This window comes from Sorex fumeus, unplaced genomic scaffold (genome assembly GCF_029834395.1).
Source record: "Sorex fumeus unplaced genomic scaffold, SorFum_2.1 ptg000045l, whole genome shotgun sequence".
NCBI lineage: Eukaryota > Metazoa > Chordata > Mammalia > Eulipotyphla > Soricidae > Sorex > Sorex fumeus.
Genome location: NW_026606102.1, coordinates 10,988,451 through 11,005,935, shown reverse-complemented (window position 1 = coordinate 11,005,935; position 17,485 = coordinate 10,988,451). Strand labels below are relative to the sequence as shown.

The following is a 17,485-nucleotide window of genomic DNA, read 5'->3' as shown; positions in this document are numbered from 1 at the left end:
CTTTGAATATATTGGCACACAAAAATAGGCTCTGAATCTGCAACTTTTGATTATCTGCTATCTAAATCACAACTTTTCTGGCTTATAAATTGATTGCTTTTAACACAATGCACTGACACATACCACTAGTGACTCACACTTAAATGTCTAGGACTGGAGAAAGAACAGGAGCTAAGGGGTTTGCCCTGCCTTGAATGTGGTTTAAGTAACACAAATTTCAGAGCAACGTGCTGAAGAAGGCTTTAATGTTTCAGTTCCATGCTGGTCTATCTCACTCACATAGATCTTTCTGCAGACAGAAAATGAATCCTAAGGCAGGCACTCAAGAATACCTGCCTGGATGAAGTCCAGACTGAGTTTGGGGAACATGTCCTGAGTCTCTTCAACTTTGATCTCTTTTGTCCTAAAGTCCCTTTGTAGATCTATCTTCAGGAGGGCAGCTTGGGATAGGTGTTGAGAGGCTGTGTTCGAGGGCCCAGCTGAAGAGGTGAGCCCCAGTGATTTGACCACTGACAACATTCTGAATTACTTAACCTGACTCTGTGGGCAGATAGTTCACCAACCACTTACCTAGTTCCCAGAAATTGTAGTTGGAACTTTTTGAATAAAAGAATAGACATAAATATGAGGCATAGCCTATGAATATGGATCGTGCTTAATAACTGTCATCTATATGTAGCACTGTAGCACTGTCATCCAATTGTTCATTGATTTGCTCAAGCGGGCACCGGTAATGTCTCCATTGTGAGACTTGTTGTTACTGGTTTTGGCATATCAGATATGCCATGGGGAGCTTGCAAGGCTTTGCCGTGTGGGCGGGATACTTTCAGTAGCTTGCCCGGCTCTCCAAGAGGAATGGAGAAAGCAAACCCAGGTTGGCCACGTGCAGGGCAAATGCCCTATCCACTGTGCTATCGCTCCAACCCATCTATACGTAAACTTTTTTAAAAGGCAGAATATTTGAAAGCAGGAAGGAAGATAAAAGTCCTGTGTCACTCCACAGCTCCTGACATCCCTGCCCTGTGAAAGGCAGGCCAAACAGTAGCCTGGTGTCCCTAAAGTATGAAAAGGAATAATAAGTTACTGAAGTGACTTGAGCTGAAGTCACCCAAATGTAAAGAGGCAGAAGCTTCAAGAAGGCTCCTCGCTCTTGCCCAGAGTGACTTATGGGACATGAGGTCACTCTCACCTCCCACATTTTTATTCTGAGGAGCTTCCTTGCTCACCAAGAGTCACAGCAAGTCTGTACCAGTGTGCTGAGGGTAAGCTGTGGTGGGCTTAAACCAGGGCTCACAGATCCAAGGCATGTGCTCAAATTCTTGAGCCACATCTTGGCCCTCCACCTGTCTTAATTATCTGAACTGTGACCGTTCACTGAACAAGCACTGTAGCTTCCGATAATTAAAAAGCTAGCCTTCAGAGGTTCGAGTCTGCATGCACAAAGGCACAATTACATGCTTGTTTGATTTTAAGTAGAAACAATCTTAGATGACTTTCTTGAAGGATCAATCTTGTACTGAACCCTGATGATGTGCCAACCAGTGCACGTGTTCACAAACATGTGAACACCTAGAAATTACCCTGGATTTTTTTTTCTTGCCTTTTCTTGTGACCCAATGATTGCTGATTTTCCTTCAAAATATATTTGTAATTGTTAACTCTTTTGTCTCCATTTCTACAACCTGGTTTACATTGAATTATTTAACCTCTATTACTTCTCCAGAAATAGATAATATCTACATCTTAGAAGTGTCTCAAATGGAAACATGAAAATACTCAGACACAGAGATGAAAGGTGATGATTAATTTTCATGTTGTCGTTTCCTATCTTCCTGTTTTCTCACTAAATTTTTCTCCTTCATTGCATTCAGAGTGGCTTTTACAAAATAAATAGGAGCTTGTGACATTCTCTGACAAAACACTCTGGACACCTCCCAACACCCCCGCCATCATTCTTCCCAGCTTCCCAATGCGTTTAGAGAAAAAAACAAATTTATTTCGTGGCTCACAAGAGTACATGATGTTTTAGCTATGCCTTACTCCTTTTTTGTTCTCTAAACAAGCCAACAGCGGTCATCTATTGAGAATTTGAACCAGCGATTTCCCTCTTCTGGAATGTTTTCAATCTGCCATGTTTAGGTTCTCATCAATCTTTAGACCAAAGTTATCATCCCCAAGAGTTCTTTCATGATTATCCTATACTTCCTTTATTTCATTTCCAGTCCCCACTTACCATTCAAATATTCCCTTACAAATTTTCTTTACAGCACTTACTACTATTCAAATGAGAACTTTGCAGAGCTGCATTGTTTAGCCATAGAATTGCTGCTCTGTTATGAACCTTTTTTTTTTGGACTCAAATGTTTAGCCAAAGAATTGATTCCTCATTTCCCAAGGATTTATCCTTCCTATTATTACCTAACAAAGATCCTACAAAGGCACACTACCTGACCAGTCCCAAAAGGCATTTGTAGGGGGTGCATGAGAGTAGACAGAACTAAAACACAAAAGCAAGAGCATGTTCTAAAGGTGAACGGGGTCATCCACAAGACTCAAAATCGGCTTATATTACCTTTTTAAGACATCATCAGCTAGAAAACACACAATTAAAAAGTTCAGGAGCAAACATGGTGTCCTCCTGAGATCCACCCACAGAGCTCATCTGAGGAATACAGGGTCTGAATCTTTTCTAATCCTGAAACAAACAGTCTGCCCCCTCCTAGCTTCTGAATCAGAGAATTCCCTGAGTCAGAATTCCCCTCTGACACTTCTGAATGGTAGAAAAGTCTGATTTATGGCTAATGAATGCAATATTAGCCAACTCTGCTAAGTGCTGACCGAGACTCAGGGTTGATAGTTGCCCTGGGACTAACGTGCTTTGTTGCTTACTTGAAAGGGATGCCAGCCAGCTTGGTTCACTTGAAAGAGTGATGACCAAGAATAATCTCCAAAGAGCCATTTCACTGTGGGCAACTAATGAGATATTACTATTCCAGAGATAACAAGGGATGGAGAGGGCAACGGTGGAAGATGCAAAGGTTCCCTGAGCATGTTTTGTGCATTTCAGGCTTTACACAACTTTTCTCTGTCTTAATGACAATCAGTGAAGTAAATATTGCTAAGGCCACTCTACAGATATGTATATCAAAGTTCTCAGCTCTCAGGATGTTAGATGATTAGTGGAAGTTGTACAGGAAGGCTCTATACATTTTTATCTTTGGCTTTTTGGGTCATACCCAGCGATGCTCAGGAATTATTCTTGGCTCTGCACTCAGGAATTACTCCTGGTATTTCTCAACAACGGCCAGGATCCAGAGATCATCACACTCAGCTCCTGGGAGAGAACAAGACAGAGTCTCCTACCCTATGCCTGACTGTCTCCACCAGGGCCCAACAGCTGAAGACCACCGAGGCCCAGCCAAGGCCATGCTGGGAGCACTCTCCACACACTTGGATGAGCCTCACGCATATAAGAACTGACAGAGGAACCCAGGTGTGTGGGACCCGGGGCTGAGATCTCCAAGCCTGCACAGTTTGGGACTGGACCTGCCAGTAACTAGACAGTTACACCCACCAACTGCCGTGTAACTCCAACAACGGCCAGGATCCAGAGATCATCACACTTAGCTCCTGGGAGAGAACAAGACAGAGTCTCCTACCCTATGCCTGACTGTCTCCACCAGGGCCCAACAGCTGAAGACCACCGAGGCCCAGCCAAGACCATGCTGGGAGCACTCTCCACACACTTGGATGAGCCTCACGCATATAAGAACTGACAGAGGAACCGAGGTGTGTGGGACCCGGGGCTGAGATCTCCAAGCCTGCACAGTTTGGGACTGGACCTGCCAGTAACTAGACAGTTACACCCACCAACTGCCGTGTAACTCCAACAACGGCCAGGATCCAGAGATCATCACACTCAGGTCCCGGAAGCTTATCTTATCATCTTATCATCTCATTCCTAATTTGGTCAAACTGGCAGGCTACCAAATGTAACATGCCCACACGGCAGAGTCTGGCAAACTCCCCGTGGTATACCCAATATGCCAAATACCAGTAACAATGATGAGTCTCATTCTCCTAACCCTGAAAAAGCCTTGAATATGGCACTTTATAAAAAAAAAAAAATCTCAGGGCTAGGACGAAGAAGACGTTACTGGCACCTGCTCGAGGCAATCGACAAACAACAGGGTGGTCGTGATCGTGATCGTGATCGATTTCTCAGGGGACCATATGGGATGCTGGGGATCGAACCTGCATCAGCCATGTGCAAGGCAAATGCCCTCCCCGCTGTACTATCACTCTGGCCCTCTATAGCTTCCATGTTCTGACTCCATACCTTCCTTGTTCCAAGGTGCAATGCAGCTTCTCACATTTATTTCACCACAGGCAGAAGTGCAGAGGTGAAAATGATCAATGCAAATGCAATGAGTTCTCATAAGAGGGTGGAACTATATATCCCATAGAAATATGGCTAACACAAGCTGCTGTTTTGTGGAGAATGTTTAGAAATAATGAGGCCTCTGAATTAGAGAATAATATAGTCTTTGAATGTTTTAAGAACTAGCCCATTAAAGAAGAGTAGAGATAATGTTGATTGCATTAACCGGTAGATCTTGGATAGAATGGTAGACCTTGGGACCATTGGGAGGTCAGTTATTTTTCCTGCTCAACTTGAAGGACTTTAAAACAAATAAATGTGTGCACCAATGTGTAAGTTTTTATTTTCTTACTGTATATTATTGGGCTGGAGCGATAGCACAGCAGGTAGGGCATTTGCCTTGCATGCAGCTGACCCAACTGACCTGAGTTCGATTCCTCTATCCCTCACGGAGAACCCTGCAAGATACCAAGAGTATCTCACCAGCACAGCAAAACCTGACAAGCTACCAGTGACATATTTGCTATGCCAAACACAGTAACAACAAAGTCTCACAATGCGGATGTTACTGGGCCCTCGAGAACAACGGGAGGACAGTGCTACAGTGCAACTGTATCTTCTTAATGTATATGTGTGTTTAAAGCAGTGATGAGTGAATAAATGTGTCAAATGAATCAAATATGTGCTGACATAGAAAAACACTATACTCCATAGGAAATGAACTCCCCATTAAAGGATCTGGAAATAGATGAAGGTTCTGAACTCAATTTTTGTCCTTGGCAGAGGTTTCTTTTGTAAGCAGTCACTATTGAATACATTCAAGAGGCTAAACAGTGCTAACCACTTTACGGTTATTATTTTATTAAATCTTTTCCACAACTGTAAAAATTAAGTGCAGTCACTATCCCTATTTACGAAAGTACAATTAAGATTCTCTAAGGTCAAAATATTTGTCCAAGATTACATACAAGTTAGGTGGGAGGCTTTTGCTAACATCAGACTACAACATAGCCTAATTATCTCAGATAATCACCAGGTCCTCTTATGCAGTAATAAGAACCTTGATAGTCTATTTATAATCTATTATTTGTGTGGAAGAATTAATATCATCTAAATGGAAGACACTCTCCCCGCACAAGCCCCAGTTTCCATGGAAGCTGTATCTTCCCTGCTTCTGGGTATTATCGCTTTGGCTTATTCTAATATCTTACATATACAATCAAGTTCAAAATTCTCCACATGACACTTCAAAGAACTTTTTAGATCCAACTTCATTCTAGTGACAGTAGAATACTTTTTTTCTACTTAGTTCCTCCTCATCATTACGACCTTGCTTTAAATCCCCTTCTATCACTACACTGACTAGCCATCGCCCAAAACACCTGTCTATCTTTCTACACATGCATCCAGCTAACCACAAATGAATGAAAGTCAGGGAAAAGGTTATTTCCAGGAGCACTATTTTACCCGCACATCCCTGGCAGTCTTATAGGAGGGGACAGAAAAAATCTTACCTAATTCAGACCCTTCCCGAAGAATACATCTAAAGGTTCTTTGTTTTATTTATATTTTTCCTTTATTCACTTCCCAAGTGATGCTCAGGAGACCCAGAAGCACTTCCAGGTGATTCTTGACCATGCTGACTGGTAGTTCAACATGAGGACCTGGGAGTACAGCGCTTGGATGCTTTCAGGACCACACCCAGAAAGGTAGTCAAGGACCTCCAGAGTTGCATCTGGGATGCTTAGTAGTGCCAAAAATTGGAGGTGAGTGGGCGATATGCAAATAATGCACCTTAATCCCTGCACTATCTCTTCTGCCCTCAAGTTGCTTCAGTTTCCATTAAATCACTTAGGGATGCTGTTCCTGCTCCAGCTCTTCTGTCCCACACTCTTCCTCCACCATGGCCTTCACCAGGGATGTGTTTCATGCGTGAGGTACAAGCAACCTCATTTGAGATGGTTAGGCTCAAAAGTCTGTGTGACAGAACAGAATAGTCAGATTGCTCATGTGCCTTCTTGAGGAAAAATGTGTTCAATCTGACTGTCTTCTCCGATATGCCCAGCACAGTGAGTTCCCTCTGCTGTGGAAGCCCACTACTGCTTTCCTGGTTACACTGGGAGTTTGGCTAGAGAAAAGATGCCCATCTAGTTAAGCCTGCTGTTCACTGCACTCACTGCTCACTCTCAGCCCCACAGGATGTGAAGCATGGAGGAACCAAGGCTGTATCAGAGCAAATCAGAGTGACATTGTTGTCCACTGTTTCCCCTCCTCCCTGCCCCCACCTCCCAAACTGTCACTTGGGTTCCAGGCTCAATGAGACAAGAGTGCAGGTTATCTGAGCTACTTCTCACAGAAATGCACAACGAACAGCAGTTCAGCTCACCCACCTTAGGGGGTGTCATTCAGCTCTTTCAAATGGACAACTAAACTAGGCTCTCAAGGCACAGTCATCATGCCCAGCACCACACAGTCAGTCCCTTGTTGAACAAAAGCATCTTATCAATCCCTCAATGCCTCGGGGACAGGGTCCTCCACCATCTGGTTCCTGTCTACTTAATAAAATCCTGCACTGCAAAATGATGTCTCTGTCAACGTGTTTGTAGACCGCACTCTGGTGCTCACACAATGAAGGTGCATGGTGCTGCAGTGCTCATGGTGCACCCCTTAGTCCATGGAATGCTGCTGACAAAACATTTCTCTCTGGTCCTTACTGGACTCCCTAACTCTATTTAATTATGTTTAGTTATTGCCCAAACAGCATATTACTTCACACTGCCTGCTTCTGTCTGACATGCTAATTCTCTTATTGTCTATCAAATATTCACCCACCAGACATATTTTAATGGTCTGCTATTATTAGGCTGGCGAGATAATGAGCACAGGTTGCATGCAGAGAAGTTTGGAGCTGGAGCAAGATTGTAAAGCAGGTAGGGCATTCGCTTTGCACATGGATGATACAATCCCTGGCTTCCTATATGGTTCCCCAAACACTATGAAGAGCAATTTCAGAGTACAGAGCCAAGAGGAATCTCTGAAGGGCTGGAGTGACGGTACAGCGGGTAGGGTGTTTGCCTTGCATGCAGCCAACCCGTGTTCTATCTCCAGCATCCCATATGGTCCCCTGAACACTTCCAGGAGTAAATCCTGAATTCAGAGCCAGGAGTAACCTGTGTGCATTGCTGGGTGTGACCCAAAAAGCAAAAACAAACAAACAAAAAAAGGAGTAACCTCAATACAAAGCAAAAAAAAAAATCAAATGTATGAACACTCCCATTCTTTTTTGTGGATCCCTGCACTTTGCCATGTAAATTTCTAGTGCCCAGCTCTGCACTGGGCATGACCATGTGATTTTCTTTGGCCATTTAGCAAATGTGAAACAGCAGAGGCTTGGAAAGTGTTTGTGCAATGGGGCTTACCTGCTATTTGCTAGAGCGCTAGCGCTGACAAATAAGACTGTCAGATTGCTCCAGTTCACCAGCCAAGGCAATACTGTATCAACCAGGCAAGCTGATCCCCAGGCTCTGAGCAGCCCCACTCAATATCAGCAAAGCTGCCGAGACAGCTTGCAGTAACTGCCTGCAGATGAGCAGCCCCGCTGAGATGAGTGGACCCCCAAACTCAGGGAGTGTGCTACTGAAGCCTTGTTGTTCTCTGTGAAGAATTACTGTAGCAATAGGTCACTCCTGACTTCTAAAGACTCACCTGGCCCTCCAGGAGATCCATCATTCCCTTATTTGGGCAACCTGTGAATCCTATATTTCTCTTTTATTGCAAAGCTCAACATCCTCTACGTTTATAAAGCAAGGGAAGAGCAAGTAATAAAACAATTTGTTTTTATGTTTTATTCTTTTGTCATTACCTTCACTGAACAGAAATATCTGTACGGGGAAGGTGAGGGTATATATGACCAAAATAGATTGAGCATATTTGCTGGGTTTACCTTAATAGAAAACAGTATGGTGGAATCTCAAAACAATTAAAAATGACCTGCCAGATGAATCTATCAGTCCCATTCCTCAGCATATAGGCAGAAGAATTGAAACCAGTATCTTGAAAAGATATTTTCACACCCCTGCTTACTGAAGCAAGCACTTATAATAACCAAGAGAGAAAAAGAACCTAAATGACAATCAGTGGATGAATGGACAAAGAAGATGTTCATCAAAACAGATGGTCAAAAGGCACGTGACAAAATGCTCTGCATCACTAATCCTTAGGCAGACGCAAATCAAAACAACAATGAAATATCACGTCACACCACAGAGACTGGCATACATCAAAAAGAACAACCAGTGTTGCTGTGGATATGCAGGGAAAAGGACTCTCATTCAAGCTGATGGGAATGTTGACTGGTCCAGCTTCTCTGGAAAACAATATGGACCTCCCTAAAAACATTTAGGAATTGAGCTTTCATTTGACTTAGCAACTCTACGTGGACTATACCCCAAAGGTCCAAAAACAAAATGGTAAAAAGACGTTCACACCCCTATGCTCCTCGCAGCACTATTCACAATAGCCAAAATCTGGAAACAACCCAAGTGTTCAAGAATAGACGATGGGATAAAGAAACTATGGTACATATGCACAAAGGAATATTACTTAGCCATAAGAAAAGATAAAGTCGTGCAATTTTCTACTACATGGAGAGACTTAGAGAGTATCATGCTGAGTGAAGTTAGTCAGAGAGAAAGAGATACCGATACAGAATGATCTCTCTCGTATGTGGGACATAAAGAAACATAATAGTGGAATAACCAATACCCAAAGACAATGGACATAAAGAATATGAGAACTGGTATTCATTAAGAAGTATGCTATAATAATTAGGTAGTAACTGAGGAGGCTGGGGAGATAGGACAGAGAGGTGGTGGAGAAAGCGTTCAACTGGAAGGAAGAGGGGATGTGAAAGGTTATGTACAAAACCCTATCTATCAGTAACAATATTGGAAATCACACTAGAAAAAATAGTATTTAATTTTAAAAAATTAAGTGCCTCTGGTAAAAAAGGTTGGGAAGCAAATTGGCAGGGTGGGTGGGGGGGGGGCAATGTAGGGAGAGAAGTGGACACTGGTGAAGGGATTGGTGTTGAAATATTGTGTGACCCAAATTGTCTACTGTTGCCATTTCAGCAGATCTGAGTGTTGGGGTAAAATCTCAAATAATAATGGTGGGTCTGGTGTTGAAATATTGAATGTGATCAAAGTAGAGAGAGAGTAATGTGGAAATCATCTGCTCCACAGGTAGGGGGAGGGTGTGGGATGGGGGTATATTGGGGTTTTTGGTGGTGGAGAATGGGCACTGGTGAAGGTACGGGTGTTTCATTGTATGACCAAGACTTAGACCCGAAAGCTTTGTAACTGCTCTCATGGTGATTCAATAAATAAAATTATAAAAAATGAAAAAAAAGTAAGGTGGAGTTCATGCACAATTCAATCAGCTAATCAGTGGCTGAATAAATAGCAGTACTCCTACATTAAAAAAAAAAAAGAAATATTGTGTGACTAAAACCCAGTCGTGAATAACTTTGTTATTTCATGGAGACTAAATTTTTAAAAAATATATGTTCATCATAAATGAGTATTATGCTGCCAACAGAAATGCAGGAAATGCTTATTAGAATTATGTCCACAAGAAACCATGATTAGTAGTATTGTAAACCAAAAAAGGAAAAGTTAATAAATATAAAAAAGAAAGCAGGAAGTGTTCCTTTTTGCAACAGCATGGATGAAATGTAATGAGGGTCTTATGTTAAGTAAGATAAGTCAGACAAAGAAAAAAGAAAAATTCTGTATGATTTCAGTTTTATGTGATGTTACAATGATTGAATTTGTGGAAACAGCAGTTATCAGGGCAAGCAAGTGGTGTCAGGGGGTGTTGAGGGAGATAGTCTTTAAAGCACACCAACTTACAATTAGTAATTATATAAATTTTGAAGATATAAGTTACTACCCAATTATTATAGTATTAAAATATAATTCTGTAAACTTCAAAGTTGCCAAGAGACTAGATTTTAAACTGCTCTAACACAGAAAATAATAAGGTAGCGCAAGTGTTTGCTAACCCTACTCTCTTTGTCATACTGTAATATACAAGTACACTCCAAAGAACATCACAACTTAATTTAAAATTATTGTTTAGGGGCCAGAGAGATAGAACAGCAGGTAAGGCATTTGCCTTGCACACAGCTGACCCAGGTTCAATCTCTGGCATCCCATATGGTCCCCCAAGCACCGCCAGGGGTAATTGCTGAGTGCAGAGTCAGGAGTAACCCCAGAGCATCACTGGGTGTGGCCCCAAAATAAAATAAAATAAAATGATAGTTAGCCAGAGTTCCCCAAACTTACTTGGCCTAGTACCCCCTTTTTAGAAAAAAAATAATTCTGTGTTCTGTCCCGCTCCCTTTCCACCCCACAAATATACCTCTTTTAAGTGAACAAACTTTGAGCAAATTAATTGTACTTAAGGCAAATACTGCCCTTCTGGATCATTCTAGCACCTCCGGGAGGATGGCGGTGTCACCCATTTTAGGAAACACTGTTTTAGGCAAATCAGGGTTGAAACTCATGGCTCTGCACATGGCAGATTTTCTAGGTCTAACTGCATGTAAAACGAGGGTGTGCCAGGAACTTTGCAGTCTTAGAAAAATTAACTAAAATCTATTATAAAATTATATTAAAAATAAAAATTTGAACAACCAAAAGCCAAAGAAAAAAGAATGGACGAAAGAAAGAAAGAAAGAAAGAAAGAAAGAAAGAAAGAAAGAAAGGAAGGAAGGAAGGGAGGGAAGAAAGAAAGAAAGAAAGAAAGAAAGAAAGAAAGAAAGAAAGAAAGAAAGAAGGAAGAGGTTGTATAAAATATCCAGTCCAACACATGACAACCAAAAGGCTAAACAGATTAAGTAGGTTAAGTAAATTACTGAACTGGCACTGCCACGGTAGAATTCTTAGAATGAGTGGACCAAAAATAGAAGATCCTTTGTCCCATTACCAATTCCTAACATCACACCAACTGCCCAGAGCATTCTGCAGCCTCTAATTCAATTTATTACTATGGAAACGGATGTTTCAATTTACTAAACCCAACTGTATAATAAATAAAAGTACCTCAGAGGATCATTTTTGCAACTGAACATCAGCGTGGTAGTTAAATGCGGTTTATTTAATCTCTCCATTAAAACAAAAGTTGCAGTTCATCGTTTATAAATCTGCTCTCCCTGCAACCTTCTGAGATACACAAACATGGTGCTTATTGCCTGCTCCGGAGCCGGCTGAGCAGCCCAGTGGATGGACTGCATACAGACCCAGGTACTCACCTCTTGGGAGGCAGGTAGCTCTTTTCCCGGGTGGCTGCAAAAACAAGAGGTGGAATAAAAAAGACATGTAAGAGGCAGCCTGATGAATTACGTTCGTGCAGTAACCTGATCCTACAGACAAAATGTGGAGTGGTACCTTGCCAGTGATCCATGCAGGGGAGCCCAGGGGACAAGTTGTGTTGCTCCCAGCCCATGCCCACCTGCAAGTGTTCCAGGTGCCTGTTTAGGAGCATAATTGCTTGTGTGAGACTCTGACCTCACTGAGGACCAAGAATTCTGTAGGGCTCTCTCTCAATCTCTCACATCTATTGTAAGGCCCCATTTCATGCTCAATGCAGGCATGAAGGAATGAAAAGATTGCATGGACCAAACCCTCACTGGTGTGTCATGTGCTGCCAAGACTCTTGCCCTGTCTCACTTCTATCTTCACCATAATCCTATGATGGCGTATTCTTGCCCTTCTCCACCCGCTCCTGCCCTTCCTTCCCCAGCCCTTTTACACATCAAGGAAAGGAGGCTCAGAGGGCAGTAGCAGATTCTAAATGCAAATAGTGAATAGGGGAACTGGGATTCATCACACCCATTTATTGTAAAGACCCCACACTTTTTTCTGTGCTCTTTAGCATCAGTCTCTTTCAGAGAGAAGCTGTGAAGCCAAAATCAAAAAACAGGAGGTATAATGCAGCAGGCAGGGCACTTGCCTTGCATACAACTGACAGGGGTTCAATCCCTTACTCGCATGCAGAGCCAGGAGTAAGTAAGCCCTGAGCAATGACAGGTGTGGCACAAAACAAGAAAAGGAAGGGAGGAAGGAACGAAGAAAGGACAGAAGGAAGGAAGGAAGGAAGGAAGGAAGGAAGGAAGGAAGGGAGGGAGGGAGGGAGGGAGGGAGGGAGGGAGGAAGAGGGAGAGGAGGAGGGAGGGAGGGAGGGACAGAAGAGGAAGGAAGGATGGAAGGAAGGAAGAGAAGGAGGGAGAGAGGGAGGGAGGGAAGAAGGAAGGGAGGAGGGAGAGGGAAGGGAGGAAGGAGGAAGGAAGGGAGGGAGGGAGGAAGGAAGGAGGAATGAAGGGAAGGAGAGAGGGAGGGACGGAGGGAGAAAAGGAGGGAGAAAAGGAGAGAGGGAGGGAGGGAGGGAGGGAGGGAGGAAGGAAGGAAGGGAGGGAGGGAGGGAGGAAGGAAGGAAGGAAGGAAGGAAGGAAGGAAGGAAGGAAGGAAGAGAGGGAGGGAGGGAGAAAGGAAGGAAGGGAGGGAGGGAGGGAGGAAGGAAGGAAGGAAGGGAAGGCGAAGGGAGGGAGGAGGGAGGGAGGGAGGGAGGGAAGAAGGAAGGAAGGAAGGAAGGAAGGAAGGAAGGGAGGGAGGGAGGGAGGGAGGGAGGGAGGAGAAGAAAGGGAGGAAGGAGGAAGAGAGGGAGGGAGGGAGGGAGGGAGGGAGGGGGGAAGGGAGGGAGGGAGGGAGGGAGGAAAGAAGGAAGGAAGGAAGGGAGGGAGGGAGGGAGGAGAAGGAAGGGAGGAAGGAGGAAGAGAGGGAGGAAGAGAGGGAGGGAGTGAGGGGGGGAGAGAGGGAGGGAAGGGGGAGGGAGGGAAGGAGGGAGGGAGGGAGGAAGGAAGGAAGGAAGGAAGGAAGGAAGGAAGGAAGGAAGGAAGGAAGGGAGGGAGGGAGGGAGGGAGGGAGGGAGAGAGGGAGGAGAAGGAAGGGAGGAAGGAGGAAGAGAGGGAGGGAGTGAGTGAGGGAGGGAGGGAGGGAGGGAGGAAGAAGGAAGGAAGGAAGGAAGGAAGGAAGGAAGGAAGGAAGGAAGGAAGGAAGGAAACCACTCTTAGCTTCTCTGATGGAGGAGGTCATCTACCAGAGGTAGATGCATGCAGTGGTTCTCAAAGCGTGGATTCTGAGGAACTTATTTCAAAGGCAATTTCTCAGTCCTCAACACAGAGCAAATAAAATTCCGGGATGCCGAGGCATGTCAAAGTTTGAGAGCCACAGAGCTAAAGACATCTCACATGCTTGCTGCACCGCCCCATGAACAATAGGAGCTGCCTTCGGGCTCCTGCGCTGCCTCCCCTGGGGCCCAGGACTCCAGGAAAACAAATATTAGCTCAGCGCCACCAACATCCCACAGTGCATGTTCGCCTCATGTTTCATTAGAGCCAACGCAAGCGAAGGTGTTTCAAATGTCAACAGGACCAGACTTCGGGGAGGGCAGAGAGGGATGGCAATATTTAAAGAGCAGAAGATGACACGGCCCAGCACAGAATCACAGTTCCCAGGGTCCTGGCTGGGAAGGATCCGCAGGGGCTGGGCAGGGCAGGGGAGTTCCTTTCACTCACTGGAGGACCTGGAGGAGGTCAGGTCAAGTTCCCTCCGGACTGACTGTCCTGCTTGGCCCTCCCTCCCCCACGACAGAACCCCTGTGTGACAACTCAGGCATTGTGGAAACACAAGGACTCCTGCCTTCCTGCCTGTCATTTCGCATTCTCTTCCTCTTGGATGGATTCCCAGGGATCAGCTTGGAGCTTTCTGGAGAGCAGAGTGAGCCAGGAACAGGTTCCCACAGCCTGTATGTGACAGGCTAGCTGCCACAGTGGCAGGTGGAGATCATTGGTGCTAGATGTCCTGACCTCTGGTTGGTGGCGGCACCTGGGCTCAGTCATGCAGAAGGTCCAGCTGGGGGGTGGGAGGGGCTGCAGCCGCCCTTACCTTCCTTGGTGTCCTCAGACACAGCAGCTGGCTGACTCTGGAAGATCCGCAGCTTCACACTAGGGGGCTTCGTTGGCTTTGCAGGAGGGGGACCCAGGGATTCCACAGAAGGCAGTGGCCTGGTTCTGGGAAGCTGGTGTTTCCGGTCTTCCAGCTGTTTTTCTGTGCACAGAGAGTCTGAAAACACAAACTATGGTCATTGCCTTTGCATGGCCTGTGAAAGGGACCAACTTGTCTGCATCAGGCTCCTTCTCCTGCCATTCCACCATTACTCTTACCCGGAAGCCACGCTGTCTCCCCGACCAACAAATAACTTGGGTCATGTCCCTGTCCTACTGCCCAGAGACTGAAGTTGAGGCCCCCAGGCATGACAGCTGGCCACTCTGGAGGGGAGCAGAAATCTGCTATTCCCTTTACTGCCCACCCCCCCTTGGATGATCTTAGGCAAAGATTTTCACAAAATCTTTGAAGAGGGTAGGAAGTCCAGATGGAGAATTCGTTCAAGAACCATGGGGACTGGGGCTGGAGTGATAGCACTGTGGGTAGGGTGTTTGCCTTGCATGCAGCTGACCCGGGTTCAATTCCCAGCATCCCATATGGTCCCCCAAGCACCGCCAGTAGTAATTCCTGAGTGCATGAGCCAGGACTAACCCCTGTGCAACGCCAGGTGTGACCCAAAAAGATAAAAAAAAAAAACATGGGGACCATACAAAGGAGAGCTCTCTTTGGGAGTGTCTTCCTTACTGTAAATGGGAAAAATCTTCCCCTTCACTTTCCAAAGAAGCAATGCTTTTTGGCATTTTTTGGCAGTTGTGCTCAAGGCTTACTTCTGGCTCTGTGCTCCAGATCACTCCTGGTGGGCTGAGGGAACCATATAGGGTGCCAGGGATCAAACCTGGGTTGGCCAAGGTTTGGTGCAAGACAAGTGCTCTTACCGGCTTTACTATCACTCTGGCCCAAACTACTGTGTCGGGGCCTTTCTTGGTTTATCTCCTCATTGGCCTTCCCTAGTCTTCCCCAACCTATGCCTTTAGTGTCTGAAACCATAGTGGCAGTTCTCAGCTTTGCCAGGGGCACCCAGGTGGAGAGGGGTACACACACGGTTATTTGCACACCCACCTCCTGATTATTTATTTTCCCAGCCTCTGAAGAACCCAGTAGGTATGGGATGATTTCTTTTTCACCCAACCACTCTCTCCCTTGACACTGAAATCCCACGTGGACCCAATCTTCATTTCCAGATGTTTCTTTCGCCACATGTCGCAGCCTGAACACTTCACTCATACCACTGATGAATTCTTCTCGGTTTTCCAAATTGTGTCTATGGCCAAGATTTTATTCATGCCATTTCTAGTACTGGAATGCTATCCCTTCATTCCTCTCTTGATCTGACCTACTCTTTACAGTTTCGGTCCAGTGATACAACCTCTAAGATGCTTTCCCTGATGCAACCACAACAGAATCAACCACAACAGAATCCACCAGTGTCTGTTTTGTATCCCTGTAGCACATGGTCAGCACCACTCTGCCAGGGCAGGAGTGTGGCAGAGGGATGTTGTCTTTCCCGTGAGTGCAGCCAGATCCTGCTGGGCAGGACCTAGTCCACTCTACCCTCCTCCCAGCATGGAGATCACAAGTCAGGGGCAAGGATGATGTCTATTTCCTGGAAGGGTTTTTCAAGTCCCCAGGAAGCACAAATGACTTTGCGGTGTGAAGAGAAGGAAGAATGAAGATTGTAATCTCTAAGATTGCAAATAACAAAATAGAACTATATATACCAAGCACCTCCACTTCCCTTTCACATAACAGAGTGGCTGAATAGTTGTGATAAGCAAAGAAATTAGGAATCATTTATGTTAAGTTTTGCCAAGACTTAATCCCTGACCTCACTACAGTGGTAACTATTCCCTGAGGTGGATTTTTAAACCAAACCAATTAATCTGGAACTTCATCTGCAGAATTGAGATAATCTGCATGATAAGATTTCCAGATCTTCCCCCAAGGAAGGTGACTGGCTTCAAATAATCTTTTCCTTTTTTTGTAAATAGTTTTGAACTGTCCTCTTTCTACTATAAACATTTCCCTTTTGGTACTCTTAGGCTCTCTTGCTTTAGACGGAATGCTGCCAATTGACAAATCTTTTCATACAAGTCCATTCAACCTTCAAATATGTTCTGATAAATTAGTTTTAAACACCAGTAAAAAGGAAGAACTTGGCTGGTGTTTCACAAATCCCTTATCTGTGTGAAGCTTGTGCAGCTACCTCAAGCTTTGCTGTCTCATTCTAGCTGAGTGAGGGAGTCCTGGCCCCATCTGTAGAGCCGACGTCAGCCAGGTCAATGGTCCTTTCTGCTCAGGCTTTACTTATGCCATGATGTCCCAAATTTGTCTTTACCAAATTAGTTATTCGTCGATTGCCTCGAGTAGGCCCCAGTAACGTCTCCTTCATCCTAGTCTTGAGATTTTTAAGAAAGTGCTATATTCAAGGCTCTTTAGGAGAATGAGACCCATCATTGTTACTGATATTTGGCATATTGGGTACACCACAGGGAGTTTGCCAGACTCTGCCATGTGGGCAGGTTACATTCGGTAGCCTGCCAGTTTGACCAAAGTAGGAATGAGATAATAAGATGTCATAATAAGATGCCGCGGCCACGCGGTTCTGGGAGCTGGTTTTTATAGTCTCTGAGTCTTGGCCGTTGGGATTACATGGCACCAGGGGGCCAGTTGTTGGGTGTAACCCCCGCCTACTAGAATTCGGAGGATCTGGGTGGAGGATGATCAGCCCCGATCTGAGTAGGCTTGGAGATCTTAGCCCTGGGACCCGCTTGCCTTTGTTCCTCTGCTGGTAGCTTCAGGTGTGCAGAGAGTGGTCTCAGCATGGTGGTGGCTGGTCCTGGAGGTCTTCGGCTGCCGGAGCCCTGGTCAGGGCAGGGAGGAAAGCTCAACCCGCTCCCCTCCAAGGGGCCCCGGCGAGGATAGCCAGGCACGAGGGCAGGAGACTGCACTGTTCTCTTCCGGGAGCTGGTTTTTATAGTCTCTGAGTCTTGGCTGTTGATGGGATTACACGGCGCCAGGGCTCCGGCAGCCGAAGACC

The 17,485-nt window shown here is 45.2% G+C and overlaps 1 protein-coding gene across 1 annotated transcript in view; it reads right to left on the bottom strand.

Moving 5' to 3' along the window:
• The window catches only part of FYB2 (FYN binding protein 2), a 313,439-nt gene that overhangs the window by 51,200 nt on the left and 244,754 nt on the right, over positions 1 to 17,485 (bottom strand). The window contains exon 3 of the mRNA XM_056122210.1: positions 14,409 to 14,550. Within this exon, the coding sequence (XP_055978185.1) occupies positions 14,409 to 14,550 (142 nt within the window). The remainder of the gene's footprint in view (positions 1 to 14,408; positions 14,551 to 17,485) is intronic.